At 52.2% G+C, this 22,182-nt stretch overlaps 7 protein-coding genes across 7 annotated transcripts; 3 read left to right on the forward strand and 4 right to left on the reverse strand.

The window, feature by feature from the left end:
- Positions 1–851: 851 nt before the first annotated feature.
- Positions 852–1,691, forward strand: N0V96_010798 (uncharacterized protein; the record flags this gene model as incomplete). Its single annotated transcript, XM_053196957.1, has 2 exons — positions 852–876; positions 1,069–1,691. The coding sequence occupies 2 exons, from the start codon at positions 852–854 to the stop codon at positions 1,689–1,691; spliced, it is 648 nt and encodes a 215-aa protein (XP_053045645.1).
- Positions 1,692–2,030: 339 nt separating this feature from the next.
- On the reverse strand, positions 2,031–3,964 carry N0V96_010799 (uncharacterized protein; the record flags this gene model as incomplete). The annotated part of the gene is made up of 2 exons (XM_053196956.1): positions 2,031–3,409; positions 3,583–3,964. The coding sequence occupies 2 exons, from the start codon at positions 3,962–3,964 to the stop codon at positions 2,031–2,033; spliced, it is 1,761 nt and encodes a 586-aa protein (XP_053045644.1).
- A 1,156-nt stretch (positions 3,965–5,120) lies between these two features.
- N0V96_010800 (uncharacterized protein) lies at positions 5,121–6,586 on the forward strand (the record flags this gene model as incomplete). The annotated part of the gene is made up of 4 exons (XM_065759047.1): positions 5,121–5,127; positions 5,222–5,312; positions 5,362–5,525; positions 5,682–6,586. 4 exons carry the CDS (start codon positions 5,121–5,123, stop codon positions 6,584–6,586), a joined length of 1,167 nt encoding a protein of 388 aa, XP_065612357.1.
- A 2,556-nt stretch (positions 6,587–9,142) lies between these two features.
- Positions 9,143–10,600, reverse strand: N0V96_010801 (uncharacterized protein; the record flags this gene model as incomplete). The annotated part of the gene is made up of 1 exon (XM_053196954.1): positions 9,143–10,600. The coding sequence occupies one exon, from the start codon at positions 10,598–10,600 to the stop codon at positions 9,143–9,145; it is 1,458 nt and encodes a 485-aa protein (XP_053045642.1).
- Positions 10,601–15,809: 5,209 nt separating this feature from the next.
- N0V96_010802 (uncharacterized protein) lies at positions 15,810–16,339 on the forward strand (the record flags this gene model as incomplete). Its single annotated transcript, XM_053196953.1, has 2 exons — positions 15,810–16,130; positions 16,244–16,339. 2 exons carry the CDS (start codon positions 15,810–15,812, stop codon positions 16,337–16,339), a joined length of 417 nt encoding a protein of 138 aa, XP_053045641.1.
- A 275-nt stretch (positions 16,340–16,614) lies between these two features.
- On the reverse strand, positions 16,615–17,672 carry NAB3_1 (nuclear polyadenylated RNA-binding protein 3; the record flags this gene model as incomplete). The annotated part of the gene is made up of 2 exons (XM_065759048.1): positions 16,615–17,430; positions 17,484–17,672. 2 exons carry the CDS (start codon positions 17,670–17,672, stop codon positions 16,615–16,617), a joined length of 1,005 nt encoding a protein of 334 aa, XP_065612358.1.
- An 86-nt stretch (positions 17,673–17,758) lies between these two features.
- NAB3_2 (nuclear polyadenylated RNA-binding protein 3) lies at positions 17,759–19,170 on the reverse strand (the record flags this gene model as incomplete). The annotated part of the gene is made up of 2 exons (XM_065759049.1): positions 17,759–19,061; positions 19,166–19,170. The coding sequence occupies 2 exons, from the start codon at positions 19,168–19,170 to the stop codon at positions 17,759–17,761; spliced, it is 1,308 nt and encodes a 435-aa protein (XP_065612359.1).
- Positions 19,171–22,182: the final 3,012 nt, after the last annotated feature.

Raw genomic sequence — 22,182 nt, forward strand, 5'->3', positions numbered from 1 at the left:
GCAACGAGCCACGAAGCGCACCCCAGGCACCAAAGCACAGCAGGACGGACCAGCAACACAACACAGAGAGTTTGCTTTGGGGGGAGGAGGAACTTGGAGGTACTTTATTGCCGAACAGAGTGGTGATGCTTATGTGATTTCCAGAGGTTGCAAATGTCAGAAACTCTTCAGCGACGCACCGCAGCACCACCAGGTATCTCAATTCACCCCCTTTACACATCATCCCGTGCGTGCACCTCAATTCCCAACACCCACCCCCAGTGACCTCATCCGCATCCACGGGCGCGCATCGCGTCTGGCACCCCCAGACATCCATATCGCGACAGTACCTAACTGCGGCCCACGGCATCTTCCGCCCGGGCCACCTGAACCCGACCAAACCGGGCCCCCTCTATCTGCTCCAAAATCCTCGGGGGCCTACCCCTGTCCTCGAAGAAGGTCCCGTACCTCACGCAGTAAAGCCTGGGGTTGGGGGGCGCCACCACTGCTGCACATCTCCTTCCGTCAGTGGGCTGAACTCCATTTTCGCGTTCCCGCAGCAGAAAAAAGCTCTCCCTCGCTTGATCCAGTCGCTTGGGAGCTCCGGCCAGCTGGACACCTCACCCTCGTCCGTGACGACCCCATTACGAACAACCCTGGCCAGTTTCCCTTTCATCTTTGAGAAGCAAACGCACAACACGAACCTCGACCTCTCTCTTCTGCCAGCTTGTAGCTGAACGTCCTTGCCCACCTCCATCACTCGAGACGCCCATAATTGTTCGAGACACTCCAAAAGCTTAGCTACCTTAGCTACCCATCGCAAGCTACCAATCACACCACCATCTGCAGGAGCTGCTGCAGGTCTCTTCAAAATGCGGATACGTTTGCCCTTTGCAGGTACGTCAAGAGCCCAACCACGGTCACCCATGGTTCTGGATCTTCATCGATTCCTCCAAGAGCTGAGTGGGCGACGCAGCTCCAGCTCCAGTTCAGCTTCATCTCTACCTTAGCTTCAGCACGAGCATCAGCTCCAGCCCAACCTCGCAAACAGAAGTACGCAGACCTAAGCTAACACTTCCTCCCCTCCAGGCGTCTTCTTCGCCCTCCTCCTCGTCGCAGGCTACGCAGGCCTAACAACCCTCCAACTCGGCCAATACGTAAACGACAAAGTCCTCCACTTCACAACCTTCTTCCTCCTCACCATCGTCTTCTACTGGATCCTCGACACCAACCGCCGCCGCACCCTCAACCTCACCCTCACCGTCTGCACCTTCATCCTCGGCGTCGGCTCCGAGTTCCTCCAGGGCTTCCTCCCCAACGGCCGCGAGTTCGACTTCTACGACATCGTCGCCAACGTCGTCGGCTCGCTCGCCGGCATCGGCCTGTGCTCGTGGTACCACAAGCGCATGCTCGAGCGCAAGCGCCGGACCAAGACGTATCAGGCTGTCCCCGGGGAGGACGAGGAGGATGTGGAGCTTGGCGAGGGACATGAGACTGGTGTTGTTGAGGCTAGTGGTGCGAGGGATGGGGGTGCTGGTGTTGGTGTTGGTGCCAGCAGTGGGGGTAGGTCACTTGAGGAGGAAGTGGATAACTGGGATGAGAACCAGGTGGACGACTGGGAAGAGGAAGATGGCGATGGCGATATTGGCGAAGTCAAGAGCAAGGATATGGAGACGGGAGATATCGGCGACTCCAAGAAGCGGGCTGATTAAAGCTCTTTAGCAAGGAGGAAGCCAAGGAAACGTGTGCGGTATGACGGATGAGCATTGAGTTACGATTTTTGGCGTTTAGGGAGGCTTTTCATCCTAGCAGCGTGTTTCGTAATAGATAAAATGACATTCTTTCCCCTCGGCATACTGTGGAAATTTCACTCTTGGATCGAGATGACCAGAACACGATTACTGAGCAGGGGAAGAGACGAAGAATTTGGAACGATGGCTATGATTTCTAGGGCAGACCACCGAATAACCAAGACAGAAACGCCAACCCAGTAGCCTCGGCCATATCTTTCTATCGACTCAAAGTATTCAAATCTACGAACATACAGGTCCTTACCAGCCAAAGGCTTCATTGTGCCACACCACGTCCCGGCCCCTCATGACCCACGCGCCGACATACTCCCGCACCTCCCGTCCCATCTCCGCCGGTCCGCACACAAGCACCGCAACCCTCTCCTCGGCCCCCTGCCTGAAGAAGTCGTCAACGATCTTGCGCAAGTCCGGACGCTTGCGGCTACTCTCGCTCGTAAGACGGTTCCGCCTTCGGTCACGTTGCAGCGAGCTCATCTCCATCTCGCCCTCGGCGTTGGTCTCGGCAGGAAGCCCGGCCATGGGACCAGTAGAGTCCGAGTTGAGGGCCTCGCCGGTAAGGAAGACACGGACGTTGGGGTCGTCTAGGACGCTCTTGGAGACGGACTTGTCGGTGGCCGTAGCCCAGGTTACGTCGCTGGCGCCGCGTACGGACCAGACGAGTTCGACCTTGGCGCTGGGATTGTCTTGGAGAATGGCGTGATAGATTGGTACTGTAAATGTTGCACCTACGCCACCAGCAACCAACAGGAAGCGGTCGACAGAGGATCCGGTGAGTTTGTCAAAGTGGAGGGATGCGGCACCATAGGGGCCCTCGATGCAGAGCGGGACCTTGCCGTCTTCGATGCCGGTGCCCGCGTTTGCGAAACGGCCGAGATGCCGTGTGAGTGGGCCATCAAGTTGACGAGCTACCAGAGTAAGGCTGCCGTTATCCTCGTCTACGGATGCAACGGTGAAGGGGTTAAAGAGAAACTCAAAGAGCATTGCATCAGGGGATGTTGGGCCAGCTCCAGGTCGTGCTGCAGCGGGAACGCTGAGATAGATGTGGGAACCTGGGCGGGTATGGAAAGCACTGATCTTGTGCTGAGGTATCGAAGCAGAGATCTTAATCAGGTTCGTGCCTGGGATAGTCTCAACCTTCGAAAGAGCCATTACAGTCCGGAGACGACGGACGGTAAGGTCGATGAGGAAGACGATGATAGCCTTGACCATGAACAGGCGAGCCGACTTGGCATGGAAGAAGACCAGGACCGGAATTGCAAAAGCACCGATGAGGTGGGTGATGAAGAAGATGCGGTACGAGTACCTTCGAACGGTGGCAGCCGCTGTTGAAGTCATCATGTTCATGGTTGCAAATGCAACGACACCGGCGAAGACGACGGGTGCAAAGAGGCGCTTCTGAACGATGCCTTTGGCCACGAAGAAGTTCAGGTAGAATACGGCGTGGAGGACAAGAAGGGATAGCGTCACACGGGAGAGAACGCGGTGCCATTTGTTCAGCTCCTCGTGAGATGTGCGGAAAGCCTTGGCGATGGGACTGAAGCTCTTCAATGCCAGCAGGTACTGGAAGGGGATCTGGGAGACTGCGATGATGCCGAAACGCTTGGTGAGATGGAGGTAATCTACAGCTAGTTAGAAACATGGCCTTTCTTTTGGTCGGTCCGAATGGCAGTGTTTTTGAGCACCAAATTCCAACTTTATTGAGGCTCAATTGAGTCTCTAGGGGGGTTGGTTCAAAGGTCGAGTTTGGAGTTTCATCACGTTTGACATCCAATTGAGGGGATTCACAACTCACCATCGCCCGTCTCCAACACGCTCAGAACCAGCAGCCATGAGGCCCAGGCCGAACCAAAAACCCATTGATCCTTTTGGCCCCAATGCTGCCCCATAAAGTAGACATCGTCGGCGAGCCACCACTTCCACTTCTTGATTGTGGCCTCCCAGCTGTGGCCCCAGCTCTGTCTTCTTGTCTTCAGCTCAGGAGAGCCCGGGACAGCAGAGTAGGAAGCTCCCGACTGCCAGCGTTGGCTGAGATACGCCCCGAGCCGAAAGAGCAAAGCAATGATGACTGGCGTAAGTGCCGAGTACTGAGCATAACTGCCATAGCGATCCAGAGTCTGTCTCCGGATCTGGACCTCTTCCTTGGACAGGTCGATAAAGCGGTAGGGCCAACTCATAGCGGTCGATCTTTCACGGGTGACGCGGATAATGGCGAGGTAGACTTGGACAAGAAGGAAGCTCAATGGAGCTCGGTGTTACATGAGAAGACAAAAGACAAGACAGACAGAAAAAGGTTGTGATAGTCCGCAAGCTCGGACCGAGCGGGTAATTACACAAATGAAGACGAGATGGAGTTGCAGTGGGAATTGGCGAAGGTTCCCGTCACTTGTCATATATCGAGAAGTGTGCCTGGGCAACCGACTACACACGGCAGAACGAACACCTCACAGCTGGCATCTTCGTCCAAAGTCTCACCTCGCAGTCGAGGCGGTTTTAGGTTGGCTTAGGCTCGTTTTCCAATAGGTGTATCGACCAGCTGCGATGGATTGCTTGGTAAGCCACGTCTTGATTGGTCCGAAGGAGGAAGCTAAGGAGGTGACCCCTGAGCTTTCCCCCAAATTTTCCCGTCTCTGGTGGAGGCAAGTGCTCCCCATTGCCAAGCAGGCGTCGGTGATATTTCAGCGAACATCCCGGCTGTTCGTGGGCAGGCGGGAAGGACCCTGCCGAAAGACCCTTCCATTCATTCCACTGTCTGCAGCATCATCGCGCTTTCACTTCGATCCACAAAGAAGGCATTGGAGTTGTTGCCGACTGCTTCTCAGCTTTGCTGTTTGTTTTCTTTTCTGCATGTCACCGCAAGGTATGGAGCTGTTACATCCTCAACGGACGGACCAAAGAACCGCAGCATTCGGGCCGCAATGTTTAGCTCCAGGCTTCCTCCAGTCATTCCACTCGGGACGGCAAGGCTGGTGGCTCAGCCATGAATTTCGGTATCACATTACACAGCTTGCATAGCTCATATGATGGAAAGTCCTCTGGAACAGACTCCTCACAGGGACAGAGTCCAAAACAACGCCTGCCTGCAGCAGCAGATCTGCCTCAAATCGCTGGTTGGTTAACTCAGGGTATCGAGAGGCCCTGCCATGCAGCCTGCATCGGCGCTTAAAGCGGGGTTTGCGGCTCCCGTTCAGAGCCTGATGTACAATGCAACCATTCTTGAGCAATCTTCACAGCCGAGTCCTTTGATCTAGTCTTATAAGAGGGCTAGTATTTCATGCTGCATTTGATAAGCTACTTTTTTCAACTACCATGCGATCAATCAACATGGACCAAATGTGCTGTGAATCTTGCCCGCAACCAGAAGTGTTATACTGGAAGAAAGGTCCGCTTAGAGAGAATCCCATTGAACCAGGAGCTACATTAACAGGAAATAGGTGATCGAAAATGGAGATCGGCTACGAAGGCCAGTGAGAAGAAATCAGCATCCAACCTAGCAGACCAGGAAGACTTCGATGTTTGCATCGTGTAAGCTTAGTATAGCTTCGGTGACAGCACGATGCTGACAAGCGGATAGCAATGCTTTTGCACAGAAAATACGCGAATGTTCAGCATGCCGCGAGAAGTATGCTAAGGCCTTCCTGATCCCAGACCTCTGGTGGAAACGGTATTGCAGAGACTCTAACGGCTACTTTGGATGCGAGACAAAGATTGACGAGGACGGAAATACTGCAGGACTGAGTAAGTCGTGACGATTAGGGCCAAGGGCGCTGGCTGACGGGAGAACAGCTACATGGGCACGGTTTCCAGTGAAGCTCACGAACGAAGGACATACAGGATATGAATGGTCAAAGACTAATGTGATTACGCACTGGGTGGCGAAGACACGTCAAACAGTCCTTATCGTCTTCGACGCCGTTCAACCAGCGGCGGATAGTATGAAGAGGGTCCCGAAAGATGAATCCGACCCCATTTACAACGTACCAAACGCGGACTACTTCCTCGACCCCTACTGGATATACATCGGAATCTTGGAGAAGGTCGTCACTCTGCAAGATGCCGCTGTATGGGCTGTTCGTGTTACAGTCAGGACCACAGAGAAGCAAAGGGACATAATCCACGGCTCCAACTCGGCCACCTCAAAGACTGCGCCCGACTTTCGTCATTTGCACGAAACTGCACGACATGCTATACATGTTTCAGAGACATTAGATTTGGCCGTCAAGGCTGCTAGGAAGATTCTACTACAACACGAGGCATACAAGGTTGGCCCTGACGATCAATCCAGGTCTTCCACCGCATGGAAACGGGCTTGGAATTACACGCATCAGCGGTTGCAGTTCTTCGAAGAGATGATCACGAGCCTTCAAGAGCGCTCGGCTTCCAATAAGGCTCGGCACTTCAACGAGATCTCGCTCGCATACAACATGGTTGCTCAGTCCGACGCCCGGATTTCTGTAGCCATCGGTCGCGCGACGCAGAGGGACAGCGAGGCCATGAAAACCGTGGCTTTTCTCACACTACTCTTCCTACCGTCAACTTTCGTTTCAGCCGTCTTCAGCACTTCGTTTTTTGATTACGACTCGGGAGCAGACTCGTGGAATGTCTCGAGCAAGTTCTGGGTATACTGGGTTGTAGCAGTTCCGATAACACTCGTAACGGCTCTTCTGTGGTATTACCGACATCGTCTGAGCCCTTCAGGTGGGTGCGAATTACTTCGATTGACGGATTCCCAAAGATCGAACACACGAGAAGATATTGAGTTTGGCAATGGCAAAGCCATTAGAGGATTACTGGACTAAGCATTAAAGAAGGATTAGGCGAAAGCAGCACACTGTCTTGTGGTCAGGAACAGACACATGTAGAGTCAAGACCTGGTGTCTTTGACATCGGTCAGTCGTGCTCTCACAATGTTGCAAGACAGAGCCTTAGAGCAAAGGTTTCATTTATTAGATTACCACAATATTCCAGTTTACTCATGGCTGCAGCCGTCGCGATGGCTGGCTTTATTTTAGACATGTACAAGGCATTACTTTCCCAATCTTGGTCGCCCTTCATATATGTACTTCACCCTTCCGGCCACTTCCCACGACGGGTGGATTTGATCTATTTCGACTGAAGAAACAGTTGGGTTTTCACTGAGAAAGTCGTACATGGGCAAGGCGCAACTCAAACTGCCAAGTCTTTTGTAGGGAAATAATTAACTGATAACGAGGCAACAAAGTTCACCTGTTAAACGACTTCGGCCTCCAACCCGCAACTCTTCAAGTCCTCCAAGATATACTCCATCGGATAAACGTACGTGACATCGACGGCTCTATCAAGATCATAGTCGTCCGATCCCTCAAGTATCTTCGTTCGGGTGATCCCGGCAGTGATGATTCCAACTACACGTCCGTCTACGTCAAACACAACCGAACCAGAGTCGCCCTCCACTGAAAAGCAGGCTTGCACATCGACAGAGGCGTTGGCTGATATGACACAAAACTCCTTCGACTGGAAGTATTCGCCTGATTTCGCCAGGTGACGTCGGACAGACTTGACCTGGTTGAAAACGCCAACCGTGGCCTGACTCCCACTTCCGTACTTTCCAACCAACAACGCTGGGACTGTAGTCATAATCTCTGCCGCTGATACAACGGAAGACGTCAGACTGAGGACTCCATTCTCGTGCACAGTCTCTTCAAACGGAAAAAGCCGACTGAGAGTGGAACTAGAGCCGAGCATCACCCTGTTTGATAGTTGGTCAAGGGGTTGTTGGTGGGCGGCTTGATGGAGCCGGATTAAACACCAATCTTGCAACTCCCCATGGCTTCCGAGACTGTAATTTCGGGAATAAGCAACCTCTCCGAAAACTCGGTCGTCCAAATTTTCAAGGCTTGAGAAGTGTGTTTGAATGTCTAGGAGTGTGGCCAACGACTTTTGGTAAGTTGGGTACTCGTCTTTCTGCCGTTCGGTATGGGACGGTGCCGACTTCTCAAGTCCCACGATTCTCTTGGAGATATGAGCGATATGATACTCTAAGTCTTGAGTTCTCTTGCGTTGGTGCGGCTCGCCCGGTTGTACCACGAGTCTTTTGGTCGTCTGTTGCCATTCGTTCTCGGGGAGCCAGTCGTCAACATCGTCGGGGCAGAAACAAACATGTCGGCACGTAAGTGCGAACATGGCCGACTCATTTTTGGAATGCTTGACACGAAGGTAAATACCTTTTGTACCTTGTCGCTCGGGCACTTCACGAGTTGCGATAGGCACTCCCAAACCATCAGTAAGATCATAGCCGAACTCGAGGTACGGCCAGGTCCACTTCGTGTTGTTGATCTTGAATACTGACACGGTTGGGTCGGGCAAGTTGGTGACCGATGTAGGCCGACTGGTAGGCGTTGCGGAGGGAGACACCATTTGTTGTGTGCTGGCCTCTTTTATCTCGCAGTTTACGTCGAAAATCCCATGTTCTCCTAATACTCGATGACACTCTGTGGCGGCCTCAAATGCGGTTCGCCACGTTGTACAATCCTTTCTCGCCGAGACGAACATGGTAACTGGGAAATCCGCCTCGTTGTCTTGAAGATAGCCGACTCTCAGTATGTCGATAGCATTCCAGTCCAGATTGTATCTGGTGAGGGCTGCCACGATGTCGTCGGTCAGAGACCCTGGTCCGTTGTGGTCATTCCAGAGTCCAACGATCAGATGGTTGGTGCCGACCGCGGCAAGGCATTTTCTTCGGACCCAACCGTTTTGCTCGACAAGATTCCAAGGGTTGGTTAACGAATCAGAGCGTGCAACTAAAATCGGTCTAGAAGGGAGCCCATGGTAATATAATTGTTTTTCGTTGTCCGAGGGCGGCCTTGGTTGGTCCATATCTCCCTAAGATATTGATCGATTGTGGCCTTGAGATTGTTCGAGATAATCGCAAGGTTGTGGGTCCGGGTTGATAGCAAAGGACGACAAGGAACAGCTCTTCCGATGTGTGATTTTGAACAACGTTTGTCCCACAGAGTCGTCTGCGCATTCTTGAAACATTGTGATCGGCTTTCTCCGATAGCGGATGACAACAAGGTAGGGAAAAACCAAAACCGACGACGATTAGTTCGAGAAAGGATGGGTGCTACCGTATGGTAGGGATGTGTGAAGTAAAGGTTGATTTGGCTAAACTATGTGGGCCGAAGCCCCTATGTGTTGTGGCTGCGCCACGGTAATTGTGGCGTTGTGAGCCACAGGTGGCGTGGCATATGACAACTCCCCCCAACGAAAAATAGCGATGTCCTCATCGCCCGCTGTAAAATAATGCCATGTTCGCCCTCCGATTGATTGAAAATACTTCCATATGCCCAATTCAAATGTTCGCCTGCTGTAGTCGTCTAAAATGTTCTCTTTTCTCCGCACTTAGTGCATGTAATAGTGTAATGCTTTGGCAACAATGTGCCCGGTTCGCCTCGCAATTTGGCGTTGAGATCTGAGATGACCTTCGTGCGAATCGTCTTCCTGTCGTCCTCCGAGATGCCTTGGTTGATAATCTTTGCGGCGTATGTCGCCAGATCATGCCATTTGCGGGTGTTCAATTCTTGAATTAGGTAGTTCATGCGGGCGCGATTTTCCATTGTGGTGGTAATGTCGATCTTCTTGGCGAAGTTGAAAAACTCTTGTTGGTCGTCGTTCACTGGTGTGTCCGGTTGTGGGGTGTCGTCAAGGATAACTACGTTGGCCTTGGCGCGCTTGGGTAGTTGTGCGAGCACAGCCGCATCTCCGCCTCGTGTGCGATGGCAGGCTTCAAGAAGGTCGTCCAGTTCTTCACAGTCTTCCGAAGTGTCGGAGACCTGTATGTGTCTCAACATCTCGATCCATTCGTCGCAATCGCCCATGCCCGTTGGTGGCTTGAGTTGGTAGAGGAGTAGTGCTGTAGTTGCTTCAACGAAAGTTGGCTCCCTCTCTTCTCTTTTGCGCATTTTCCTGCATGCCGGGTAGGATGATAAGTCGCCTCCCCTCTGGGTGACATTTGGTGTCTGGAAGAGTGTCGTGAGAATTGCGATCTTCTCCGTGTTCTTGAAGACGACATCCTCCTTGTCATTATTGAATATGTCTACTGCGAGGTCCAGCGCGCTGATCAATTTATCTCCCAACCGTTCTTGATCGTCATCGTCTGGGTAGTGCCAATCAGGGTTGTCGTCAGCGGGTTGGAACATTGTCGGGAAAATCTTGATTTTGCCGCCCTTCTTTGGCTTGGGAGTCTTTGGGTTGGTAGTCTTTGGGTTGGTAGCCTTTGGGTTGGTAGCCGATTTCGCCTGTGTGTTGTTCGTTGGTTTCTTTCCGGCGGTGTTGTCTGCCCCTGTTGCCTTCTTTTTCACGACGTCGTCATCGTTGTCTGTAGGCAGTCCTCCGTCGTCCTCTGCTCCTGTGGCACCCTTGCCAGGTGTCGGCATCTCTTCGTCGGATTCCGGGGAGGAGGAGTTGTCGGCTTCCTGCCTTCTCTTAGCCATTTCTCTCAGCTTGGCTTTCTTGGCTGCTCTCTCTGCTTTCTTCTGGTCGTTGGTTCTCTTTTTTGTTCCGGTGACGAAACTTTTTGGGAGGGAATTGCCATTGTTCGTCTTTGGGAGCAGCGCCTGAGACAAGACTTCCGGGCGCGGTCCCATCAGTTGTTCGTTCCATTCGGTCCTCAGGATTCCGGGGCCGCGTCGCAAATTATTTTCATAATTGGATTGGATTAGGCTATGAAAAATGTCGTCCCTTCCTTCCTCTTCTTCGTCGACGGCATCATCCTTTTCGACTTCCTCGTTGCCAGGAAGGACCGCTTCGGCGGAGTCTTTGTCGGGCTCTGCCATGTTGTAGTTGTTTGTGGAAGAGAAGAGTGTGAGTTGACAGTACGCAAAGATGAGGCTTAAGTAGTGGCCTGACGTAGGCGTGAAATCGTGGGCAAGAGCGATCAGTTGAGGTATTGTTTGAGGAGTTGCTTGAAATTGGGAATGCTCTGTGCTGTTTTTTACTGTGAGAAAGTGTAGTCGTCAGGCTGGATAAGATATTCCTTTTCCTGGGGAAGCTGGTGTCGAGTAGCGATGATTTTGGAAGGAAGGTCTAACCACTGTCTGTACTCTTCGCTTAGCCCTTGCGGTTGTGATAAGAATTGAAGTTTGTTCTTGATTTGTCGTACGTCGATGATTTTTCTTGGTAGGTTAGTTGGTAAAATCGCCGTTAGTATTGGTAATATCCTTCCGTAGATGTCGAGGGGTGGTGCTGGTTCTAAGTAGTTTATTGAAATTACGTTATATATCTTTGCGTGTTTGGGTAAGTCGAGTCTGTATGCGAGGCGTCCTACTCGTTCGAGAATCGTGAATGGTCCAACGTATTGTCGAGAGTACTTCCTTCCTAATGCTGCAGTTTGTGGTGTGTTGTAACCTCGATGTTTATCCTTCGAAATCGGTTAGAATTACACATGAACATTCTGGGGAAACTTGTGACGATTGTGACAGATCGAAGCTTATACCACGCGATCTACGGCCAACGCGCAACACAAGTATCCACTACGGAATCATTGCCTCTGGGAATCAGGTTATGAAACATGCGAAAACGAGGGACCGATTGGCGAAAGAACTTGGATCGATATGCTTTGAGATGGAAGCTGCAGGGCTGATGGACAATTTTCCATGCCCTGTCATTCGCGGCATCTGTGATTATTCGGATTCCCACAAAGCAAAGCGATGGCAGAAATATGCCGCTGCTACCGCCGCAGCATACGCAAAGGAGCTTCTTCTCATCACGCCACCTCAAAGAAACTCCACTGCTCGAGTGCGGCCTGAAGTCCAGATTGTTGGTAAGTCAATGACGCTCTCCTCGCACCAAATTAATTTCTGCTTACGATGTCCCACAGCAACACCATCGTCAGATCTCAAGAGGCTTCTAGACTCACTCAAGTTTGATCAGATTGACAAGCGGCACGCCAATATCAAGACCAATCATGCAAAAACTTGCGAGTGGCTTCTCGGACATCCTGACTATACCACTTGGATAGATCGTAAGATGTACTCTCAGCATCACGGCTTTCTCTGGATCAGGGGGAAACCTGGGGCGGGAAAGTCAACGATCATGAAATTCGCCTTCAGCCGAGCGAGAAGGAGAGCCGCATCGATTGGGCCTTCCATTTCATTCTTTTTCAATGCAAGAGGCGAAGGGCTCGAGAAGTCGACGCTGGGAATGTATTGGTCGCTGCTACATCAGCTCTTGGAGAAAATTCCCGATCTACAAGCTTTAGTCGACATAAACGACGGCACACAAGAGTTCGTAGTGTGGGACTTAGAGAAGACCAAGACCCTCTTCCGTAGCGCCGTTCGGAAACTCGGGAAACGGCAACTTACTTGCTTCATTGACGCCCTTGACGAGTGCGCCGAGAGTCAGGTTCGAGAGATGGTCGGGGTCTTTGAAGACTTAGGACAATATGCGGTTCAGAACGATCTCCGATTCTACATTTGCTTCTCCAGTCGCCACTACCCCTATATCGATATACAATACGGCCAAAAGCTCATCCTGGAGGATCAAATCGGTCATGAAAGAGATCTCGCAGAGTACGTCCGTACTAGTCTCAAGACCGGCACTGAGCCCAAGAGTGAAGAGGTCATCGCCGAAATCTTACGGAAAGCTTTCTGGTGTTTTTATGTGGGTCGTACTGGTGGTCGACATTCTCAACAAGGAATACCTTAGGGGTCGCCTGTTCGCAGTCAAAAGTCGCTTGAAAGAAATTCCATCCGAGTTGAGCGAGCTCTTCCAGGATATATTGACAAGAGACCAAGAGAACCTTGACGATCTGCTTCTTTGTATCCAATGGGTTCTCTACAGCGTACGACGTCTGAAACGCGAAAAATACTATTTCGCCTTGGCCTCCGGCCTGGAGCCTGACACGCTGGGAGAGTGGGATCCCAATGCGATCCCGTTTGAATTCATGGATCGTCTAATTGTCAGTTCGTCCAAGGGACTGGCTGAAACAACGAGATCCGATAATAAGACTGTTCAATTCATTCACGAATCAGTACGTGACTTTCTTATCAAGGACAACGGGTTGCGTACTCTCTGGCCAGAGATGGGCGCTGATTTCGAGGCCCAAAGCCACAATCGATTAAGGGACTGTTGCTATGAATACTCGGCTCAAGTCAACATCTCTGAATACTGGCGAGACGATAACTTTCTATTCCGCACATCCAAAAAGGGATCCGTCGATTTCAAAGCCATGATCGACCGTGGCTTTCCATTCCTAGAGTATGCAACCAAGCAAGTACTCTGCCATGCCAATGCCGCTGCCCGGACCGTCCCACAGACCGATTTTCTCCAACAATTTCCCTTAGAACAATGGATCCAGAGAAACAATATTTTTGAAAAGCATAAAACTAGAAGGCAGAAGCATGATGCTACGAACCTCTTATATATCGTTGCGGAGAGAGGATTTACGAAACTAGTCGAGACAACGCTTCACCATAATCCGAATGCTGAGATACACGGAGGTCGACATGGCTACCCACTCCTTGCGGCTTTGAAGGAGGGTCAAGACGACGTCGCAAGATCGTTGCTGCAATATATTACAAGCTCTGCAAGAGAGATTGAGTCTCACATCATACAATACCCCAGAATTCGACAATAGCAGCCAAGTCCACCCTAGCATTGAATGCACAGACAAAGAAGGACGTACGCCCCTCTACTTTGCTGCAGAAAGAGGGCAAGTCGACATCGCCGAAATCTTATTCGACCTGGGCGCGCGACCTAACCTTTTCCCGAAGACTGTCTTCCATAACCCTCTGGTTCGCGCTGCCGAAAAGGGACAGGAAACATTCGTCAGGCTCCTTCTCCAAAGGCGATCAAGATTGCAACAAAGCGTCGCTACCAACACCAATCTACAACCACCATCATCGGCAAACAAACATGAAGACGTCAAGACGGCCCTTGTCAGCGCGGCCAGAACCGGAAACATAGGCACTGCGCGAGTTCTGCTTGAGACGGGTATTAGCATCGATACCGGGTATGAGTCTGACGAAACGCCTCTGGTAGCGGCAGTCCAAAGAAGTCAAACTCGCTTCATCGAGTTTCTTCTTGATAATGGAACAGAAATTATAAGGGATCTCGATCGGAAGGGATGAAGCCAATCCATTGGGCAATCAGATCTGCAAACGTAGTAATCATTAGATTGTTGATTCAGAGAGGGTGCGGCTTAGATGTCTGAGACGCATCTGGGAAAACACCCCTCCACATCGCTTGCGAAAACAGATATGGCTACGATACCGTAAAGCTTCTTCTTGAGGAAGATGCGAATGTTCATACACAGGACATCGATGGCTATACTCCCCTTTTTCTTGCCGTAGGTAATGATGCGATTTCTAGCGTGGGTCTGCTATTGCAACACAGCATTCTTGAACACCAAAGAGATAATGGCGGAACCACATTCTCTCCTAAAAAGTCGCGACAAGAATTCGGTAGTGGAACTTCTGATTTCAGGCAGACGGTAAACAAGCTCGGGCAGACCGCTCTTTTCTTGGTCTGACCCGACAGGCTCGGCCGAATCCTGAAGGACTTGTTGAATGCAGGTCTGGTTCCTACTCATCGCGATAATCTGGGCCAGAACTTCCTCCATGAGGTATGTAAGGTATACAGTGCGAATCCTGAATATCTCGAAGATTTGGAAAAGGCCGTTGAGAATGGTCTTGAAATTGACGGACGAGACTGCGAGAGACGGACTCCCCTTATGAACGCTGCTAGAGTAGGGGGCGATCGCTTCGTCGGGTTTCTGCTTCGACATGGGGCCGACCCCGACGCGAAGGACAACAACGGTCGTACGCCACTATTTGAGGCAGTTACATCACACTACACTACAGCCCCAGTCGTAGTCAATAGTCTTCTTGAAGGAGGTGCTAATGCCACAGAACCCGGCCCATACGATCAAAACTTACTTGACATGGCTATTCGGCGGGGGCTTGGTGCCATTGCAGAACTTTTAAAGGAAGCAATGGAGCTAAAAGGTGTTGATCCATGAGTTTTGACACGTTTGTATGTTCTCCGGTGAGACGCTGGCTTCCAGGTTTCCTCCAGGCTCTGATGGTGGTGTTTCTTGTGTCTCTCGCTTGGGCACGCAGTGTTTACTTCATTATCATTAGCATACAAGGCGTTAGGAGAGGAATTATAATTTGAGTAGCTTTCAGAAATCTCGGCCAACTGTGCATGGGTATCATCTGGGTGCTTAAAAGACGTCGCAAGACCGACGTCTAGTACCCCGGAGTATGGCGCCGGCTTCGGCCAGCCAAAATTACCCCGCCATCACCGTCCCGCGGCGAAGTCCTCCGTCAACCCCGCCAAAGTGGGCCAGGCGCTTTCTATCGGCAGACTCATGCTCAGAATACCCTACGCTCGCATCCTATGACTCTGTAATCGACAAGTGTCTGTGAAGCCGTCTATAGCTTCAGGACAAAGAAATCCCATGAGCAAAGTATAGATCTAGATCGTAAAATGCAAACGATGTGCTGCTCACCAACGAATACAAGGCGAAACAAAGTTTCCCAAGCCCGATCCTATCACCCCTGCATAATGCAAGCAACTTATTCCAGCTCAATACATATACCGTCACCTCAGGTCCAAAGTAACGTTCAGTAGCCTCTCGGCAAAATCCCCCAAAAGTCAAAAAGAGCCTCATCCACTGAATAATCCATGCATGCAAAGCACAGAAGAGATCCACCATCCACGCCTTTCCATCCTCTGCGCGCCCTTCCTGTACGTGCCCGCTATCAAACCCCCACCAACCCGCCGGCGAAGAAGGACCCACATCACACCTCCGACCCCGCGCCGGTGTAATCTCACCGTCGTTGGATTTATCATTCTCGCTACTCCAACCCATCTTATATCGATTGATCCAGCTCACGGCTCCCGTTGTCATTTTAAATCATTTCTATCTTGAAATCACTGAGACTTCAATAACTCTAGATTTCCATCTTCCTCCCTAAACATCGCCCGCCCAAATCACCACCCACAACCCCCTCCTCACCACCACAACCACAACCCGCCAAAATGTCCGACCAAATCGAAAAAGTCCTCACAACCGCCGCCCCAGCGCCCCTCCCCCAATTCTCCCAAGCCGTAAAATACAACGGCATGGTCTACTGCTCCGGCAACATCGGCATCCTCCCCGACAAGCCAGGCATGGTCCAGGCCGAGGGCACAGTCAAAGACCGCACCCGCCAGGCCCTCAAGAACCTCACCGCCGTCCTCGAGGCGTCCGGAAGCTCCCTCCGCAACGTCGTCAAAGTCAACGTCTACATTACAAAGATGGCCGACTTCGCCACCATGAATGAGGCGTATGATGAGTTCTTCACGTTTGATCCCAAGCCTGTAAGTTCCCACTCATTCATGTCTAAAAGTTCACTTTACCTGTCGTTTCTGGCAGGACATAAACGATATAGAAACCTGAGAGAATATGTAAGCTAACACTGTGGATTGAAAAGGCCCGTACGTGTGTTGCAGTATACCAGCTACCGCTGGGCACTGATGTCGAGATTGAGTGCACAGCTTTCCTGAATAAGCCCACTCAGAAGCTGTGAATTTCTCACGTGTCATACTCTAGAGACTGTTTCAACTTTGGAGAAACAAACCTATTTTGAAATACTGTATTTATGTAATAGTGAATGCCTGGGTTACAGCAACCCGCCCTGTTGGGCATGGCTTCTGCAGATCTATAAGAAAAGCACAGTTTTCCCGCCCTATTGAGCAGCCTCATGGGACTGCATGCCCGTAACGCCGGGTAACAAATAAACCAACCCCTTCCACATCATATCTTCATCAAGCGCCGGTAAAATGAGCTCCCATACCGCACACGTTACTGCCGATATCTGGCCAGCTGTGCCATGATATTCTGAACCTGGACTGCGGAATCACCGGTGCCAGTTGCAGGAGGGTGGCCGTTCGGGCCATTCGGGGGTGGCGCGCCATTGGAAGCAAAGGCCTGTCCGCCATACGAGGCAGGTTGCGTTGGTGCCGCAGGCGGCGCTTGCTGAAGACCGCCCATAAGAGCTTGCAGCTGAGCATTTGCCGCTCCGGCAGCATTATTGACAGCTGCCGGTCCACCCTGGGGGTTCAAACTAACCAGCAAGCGCTGCAGGGTCGCATTATCGATACCACTCATCATGCTGGCGAGGTCGGCTGGCACTCCAATCGGTGGTTGGGGTTGTTGGATAGGAGGCCCACGTGGCGGACCTTGGCCTCCGTGATAAGCAGGTGCCTGAGGAGGCACAGGCTGCCCTCCATAAGGCTGTCCATACCCTGGGTACTGAGGCTGGGGAGGCGGGGCATTCTGATAAGGTGCGGCCGGCACAGCCTGTGACTTGGCCCGGAGGACGAGCTCTGCCGCGATCGGCGGGTCGATGTCTCGGTAATCATCGTATCGGGCACTGACGCCTCCGGAGCGGTCGAAGACTCGTAGAGGGATCTTACCCATGTTTTGTGCCTGTATGTCGAGATCAACAATGGCGTGTACGCCTTCGATGACTTGGCGTTGGACAATAGCCTCACGAGGGAAGCTTGGGTGGAGGAACATGACGTCAACCTTCAGGCCTCGATCGGTGAAACCGCGTTGGACCCAGGTGATGAAGTCGCGGCTAAGATCCTGGAGGAGCAAGAACTGAACGTCAGGGACCTGATTGCCATAGCGGCGAGGAATGTCGAGGCGGTCGTCAGCTGCAGAAGGACGACCATAGGCCGCAGGTGGGCTGGGGCTACGCCGACGGTATCCATCGTTGTGGCGGCCATATCCTTGTGGGGACCGCGAACGACCGCGGGAGCGGTCATGAGAGTCCTGCTGGTAGCGATCCCGACCGTGACTATCCTCACGGCCATGACCACGTCGAGGAGGGCTGTTACGTCCCGGTCTGTAATCATCGCGGTTACGACGGTTGTCATGGTGCGAGTTGGCCCCGTCCTGGCGATCTTGACGTCCTGACTGTCGGCCTCCACGGCCGCCACGGTCAGGCGACCGGTTTCTCTCGTTGCCGTCCTTCTTCTTCTGGGCGCGCGAGATTTCCAGATCTAGTAAAAGTGAGTAGAGTTCTCTCAGCGCATGTTGTTAAAGGCCACTTACGAATCTTGCGACCCTTGATTTCGCTGCCCTGCAGGTTGTCCATGGCAGCTTGGGCATCTTCGAGGTTGTGGTACTGGACGAAGCCGTAGGCGGATTTGAGTGAGATCTGAGCGAGACGGCCGTATCTGTGAAAGATATCAAAGACATCCCGCTTGGAAACGCGTTCGCTCGACAGGTTGCCTGAAAAGAAGTCAATGGCGCCGTCGGGTCTGCCTGATGAGAGAGAGCGCGAACCAATGAAGATGCGTGAGCCATCGGGGAATTTATCCCATTTGGCATCAGCCATGTAACGGCGCTCGTCGTTTACGAAGGTGTCCCAAAGCTTCTGGCGGTCAGCAGTATCGTCCGTCTGGCCGGCGGGGTAGCCGCCAGGAGTGGGATAGGGAGGCGCGTTCATTGAAGTAATGGGCATGGCCGCGTTCAAACCGTTGGCGGGTGGAGGTGGGAGGCTGCCATAGATGTCGGATGCGGTACCAGGGGCACCGGGAGCACCCGTAGCTACGTAAGTAGACGGTTGACCTGGCGTGGGCGGAGCAATCATGTTGGGAGAGACATGAGAAGCAGAGGTCTGAGGAGGGAAGCCTCGATAGTCTTCAGATGGATATGTGGGAGCCGCCTGCTGGGGCAACGGAGGTCTGGGAGGAAGAGTGGCAGACGCAGACGAGGTTAAGTTGGACGATGGCTGAGCATCATAGTTCTGAGTAGAGCCAGTGGGAGATTGGTTGTTGCTGGGCTCGCTCGCCTGGCCTGTCATCTCAGCAACAAGGCGAGAGATATCAACGGCGGGGTCATCCTCGGGAGCATTGTCATTGCGTGCGTTGAAGGAGGCGCCGTTGGCAGTCGAATGAGGCGCGCTTGAATCAGCTCCTGGATGGGCGGCAGCTGGTTGGGAAGGCGCGGATTTGGCGGAGTGTTCTGCAGTAGTAGCAGTGGCCGACGAGGAATCAGCGGCAGCGACGGTGGAGGGGGCCACTTGCGAAGGGCTTGTCAAAGAATCAGGAGCGGCGGAATTTTGAATGGATTCTGGTGCCTTTGATACATCATCCTCTTCCGCGCCATCTTGATCCGCGTCCCGGAGAGGAGAGTCGAAGATCTTAAGATAATCATCCTCGCCGGCATCTGGCTCCACCTGCTGTTCCTGAACCTTGTCCGTGTGTGTCTCCTCTTCCTCGCCGTAGGCATCGTCCAGACTGTCGACGTCGTCTTCGGCGTCTGCGTTGTCTGTAGCAGCTTGCGCATACGGTTCGGTCGAAGTTTGCGCATGTGCAGGTGCGTCTAGGTCGCCTTGAGCGACTCCATTAGTGTGGGCGGTCATTGCATCAAGGATATCAGCAGTATCCTGGAGAGCAGGTACAACGGCTGGAGCGGCGGAGTGGAGGGGAGATGGACAATAGGGCGAGAGGTCGGCGGCAGTAGCCTGGAACTCGGGGGTGGCCTCCGGTTCGGGCATTCAAGCTATTGGGGTTGTTGGCGCACTGGTTGGCGATGATAGAAATAGCAGTACTGGTGTTGATAGTGACCTGAAGATGCGAGTGGGCGATGTGACGACAGCTGTGGAAGCTTGCTGATGTCGACGATGGCAAGGCTTGCGCGAAATAGGCAGAAGAAGCTTGTGTGAGGTTGACGAGACAAGCTTGTGGGCGGGTGGGTTAAAGAATGGGCTTTATGTCAATGGAGTGGAAGCGACGAACGAGGCAACCGGGCGCCTTGTTTTCAGCAAATTCAGTCGCGCCGCAGCAATGCCGTCATGTACTTAGGGGCCAAGGCAAGCGCGAGGCAAGGCAAGCACGGCTGGGTCGGTTGGTTTGGGGACCCAAACGAGAGGGTAAGAGCAGATACCCAGAGTGACAGGAAGGCGGGGTGGGAATGGAAGGAAGGAAGCAGGCGCAAAAGAAAAGAGGCTGCAGGCACGGGGGAATCTCCGATGGGGGCAGGCGGCGGTATGAGTACGGAGTAAGAAGGTATGAATTGGGTGAGTGGATGCGTTGTGACAGCAGATGGAAGATTCGACTCGGAGGAATCAGAAATCTCTGCGACGGGAGTTTATTTTCCTCTGGTGCTGAAGAGGTCGGAGGGGTGTCGATTCAGCAGTGGGAGAAAGGCGAGGTGGGAGAGAGGATGCAGGAGGAACGTTGAACCTTGAGGCCATGAGCACCGAGATGTGGTTGGTGGCTGCTGCGGCGGTGTCGCGTGAAAGTATGTGCGGTGGAAGGAAAAAAAGGTTAAAAAGCTCAGGTACGAACGACGTGGTGGAGCCTGGGGAGGGCCGCGTGGGAGAAAAAGTCGAAAAAATCGCTATGTGAAGGACTGCAGGTGAAGGGAAACAACCTAAGGTGCCATCCACCCGCTGCCAAAGCTCCCGTCTGCTCTCCGCAAGGCTGGCCGATCGCGCTGGACGGAATGAGGCCTGACCAATGTCACCGTGGGAAAAACGGTTGGAAGCCCACACAGCCCGACGCTAGCTTCATCTGGCAGCTTGGTCGCGCTTAGCCAAATTCGGATACCGTGTCTAGCTCACAGTTTGATGATCTCCTAAACACGGTACATCACTACTGAGGAAAAGTCCAGATCCACACACTTGGTCTATCAATTGATGATGATGATGACTACTGTTCGAACGAGACTGGACAGTTCTGCAAAGAATCGCCTACCTTGACATTCAAGATTCAATCTATTCTCTCCTATTTTCGCCAGTCAGATGGCGTTTGGTCTGAACTTTTGCCTTGATCAGTTTGACGTCTTCCTTTGATCAACTTAATCGCCACAATGAAATTCGCAACAAGTCTATGTCGATATGTTCGTCCAACATTCGGAAGTCCTTTGATCCAACCCCTGCAGCCCGTTCGCTGGGCTCGCTTTCAAGCATTCGAGGCAGATTTCGATCCTGAAGAGTTGGAAAAGGCAAGATCATGGCACAAATCCTTTAACGGCAGTCAACTCCCCAAGGGGCAAACAACCTACGCTCGCTCTAGCGGCCCGGGTGGTCAGCATGTCAACAAGTAGGCCCTTCGCATATACGCTGGATATTCCGGTATTTCTAATCTTTTGTCTACCTCTGTTCTAATGTCATGATAGAACGGAGAGCAAAGCAGTCACTGTTTGGCCTATTAAGGACATCTTACCTGTCTTACCCAAATTGCTACACCAAGGCATCAGGGCATCAAAATACTACACAGCTAGGTCGGATTCTCTGACATTTCAAGCTCAAACGCACCGTCAGAGAGATGCCAACTCGGAGGAAAACCAGCAAAAGCTTATCGACGAGATCAAGAGGATATACCAAGAGACAGTCCCTGGCGAAACAAGTTCTGACAAGAAGAAGAAGCATGCTGAGATGTGAGTTGTCTTCTCGTTCACCAATGTACCTGAGGGGGGCTAACAAGGCGTGTAGAGCAAAATCATTCAACGAGGGACGACTGAGGCAGAAGAAACAAATGAGCACCAAGAAGCAGAGTCGACGTTCCTTTGACTGAGCAGGCTAGAAAATGTTCAACATGCCGACACCTGATTCTCGGTCCGGCGAGAAAAGGGGATGGAATCTGGCCACCTAGCGGGTGGTGTTGAGTCGTGGCACCAAGCTCGCCCAGTCGCTTTTTCTGCCCAGCTAATAAAGTTGGCGGAACCGAGACATGCAAACACCAGGCCGCCAGCAGGTCGAAGTACGGAGCAGAGAAGACATTGGTGGGGAAGGGTCCAGAGCTGGCCAAGCACCAAAGAACGGCCGGCTGGCAAACAAGAGGGGTTTAAGCCTGGACCCTGAACTTTGACTCAGAAAACGGCATTTCAAGAGCATGTGCCAAGGACTGAATGCTTAACATTCAAGACGGCAGAGAAATCTGCGTAGTCTGTGTTAGATATGGGTAGATGTACGGATATGTGTACTTTTTTTTTATAATAGAAAGATGTAAATGTAAATGCAAGAATCGCTTAGAAGCAGATCATAGAGTGGTGGTGGCTGCTCCCGCCAGATCTCTGGACCGTTTGCAGTTCGGCCAGATCATCCACAGCTTTCCCCTTATCTTGTCCTGGGACATGAATACCTAAGGCTGGACTCCCAATCTTACCGAGAGGAAGTCTGATCTGAAGACGAGCAGCTGACGGACTGGTTGGGGGCGGTTTTGAGTATGTACCAAATAGAATCTAGAACGCGCCCACCGAGCAGTTGCCAGCTGGGGTGGGGACCCCAGTTCTCATGGCTGGGCCCGAGCCGCCTCGTCAGGCCGTCAGCATCCGTCCAGCACCCCCATCCTGAATGGGTCGCTTCAATTATTAACGAATAACGATAAATTGTCGTGGAAAGAAATACATGTA

This window comes from Colletotrichum fioriniae (assembly GCF_027942845.1).
Source record: "Colletotrichum fioriniae strain IMI 355084 chromosome Unknown scaffold_15, whole genome shotgun sequence".
In the NCBI taxonomy this organism is placed as follows: domain Eukaryota; kingdom Fungi; phylum Ascomycota; class Sordariomycetes; order Glomerellales; family Glomerellaceae; genus Colletotrichum; species Colletotrichum fioriniae.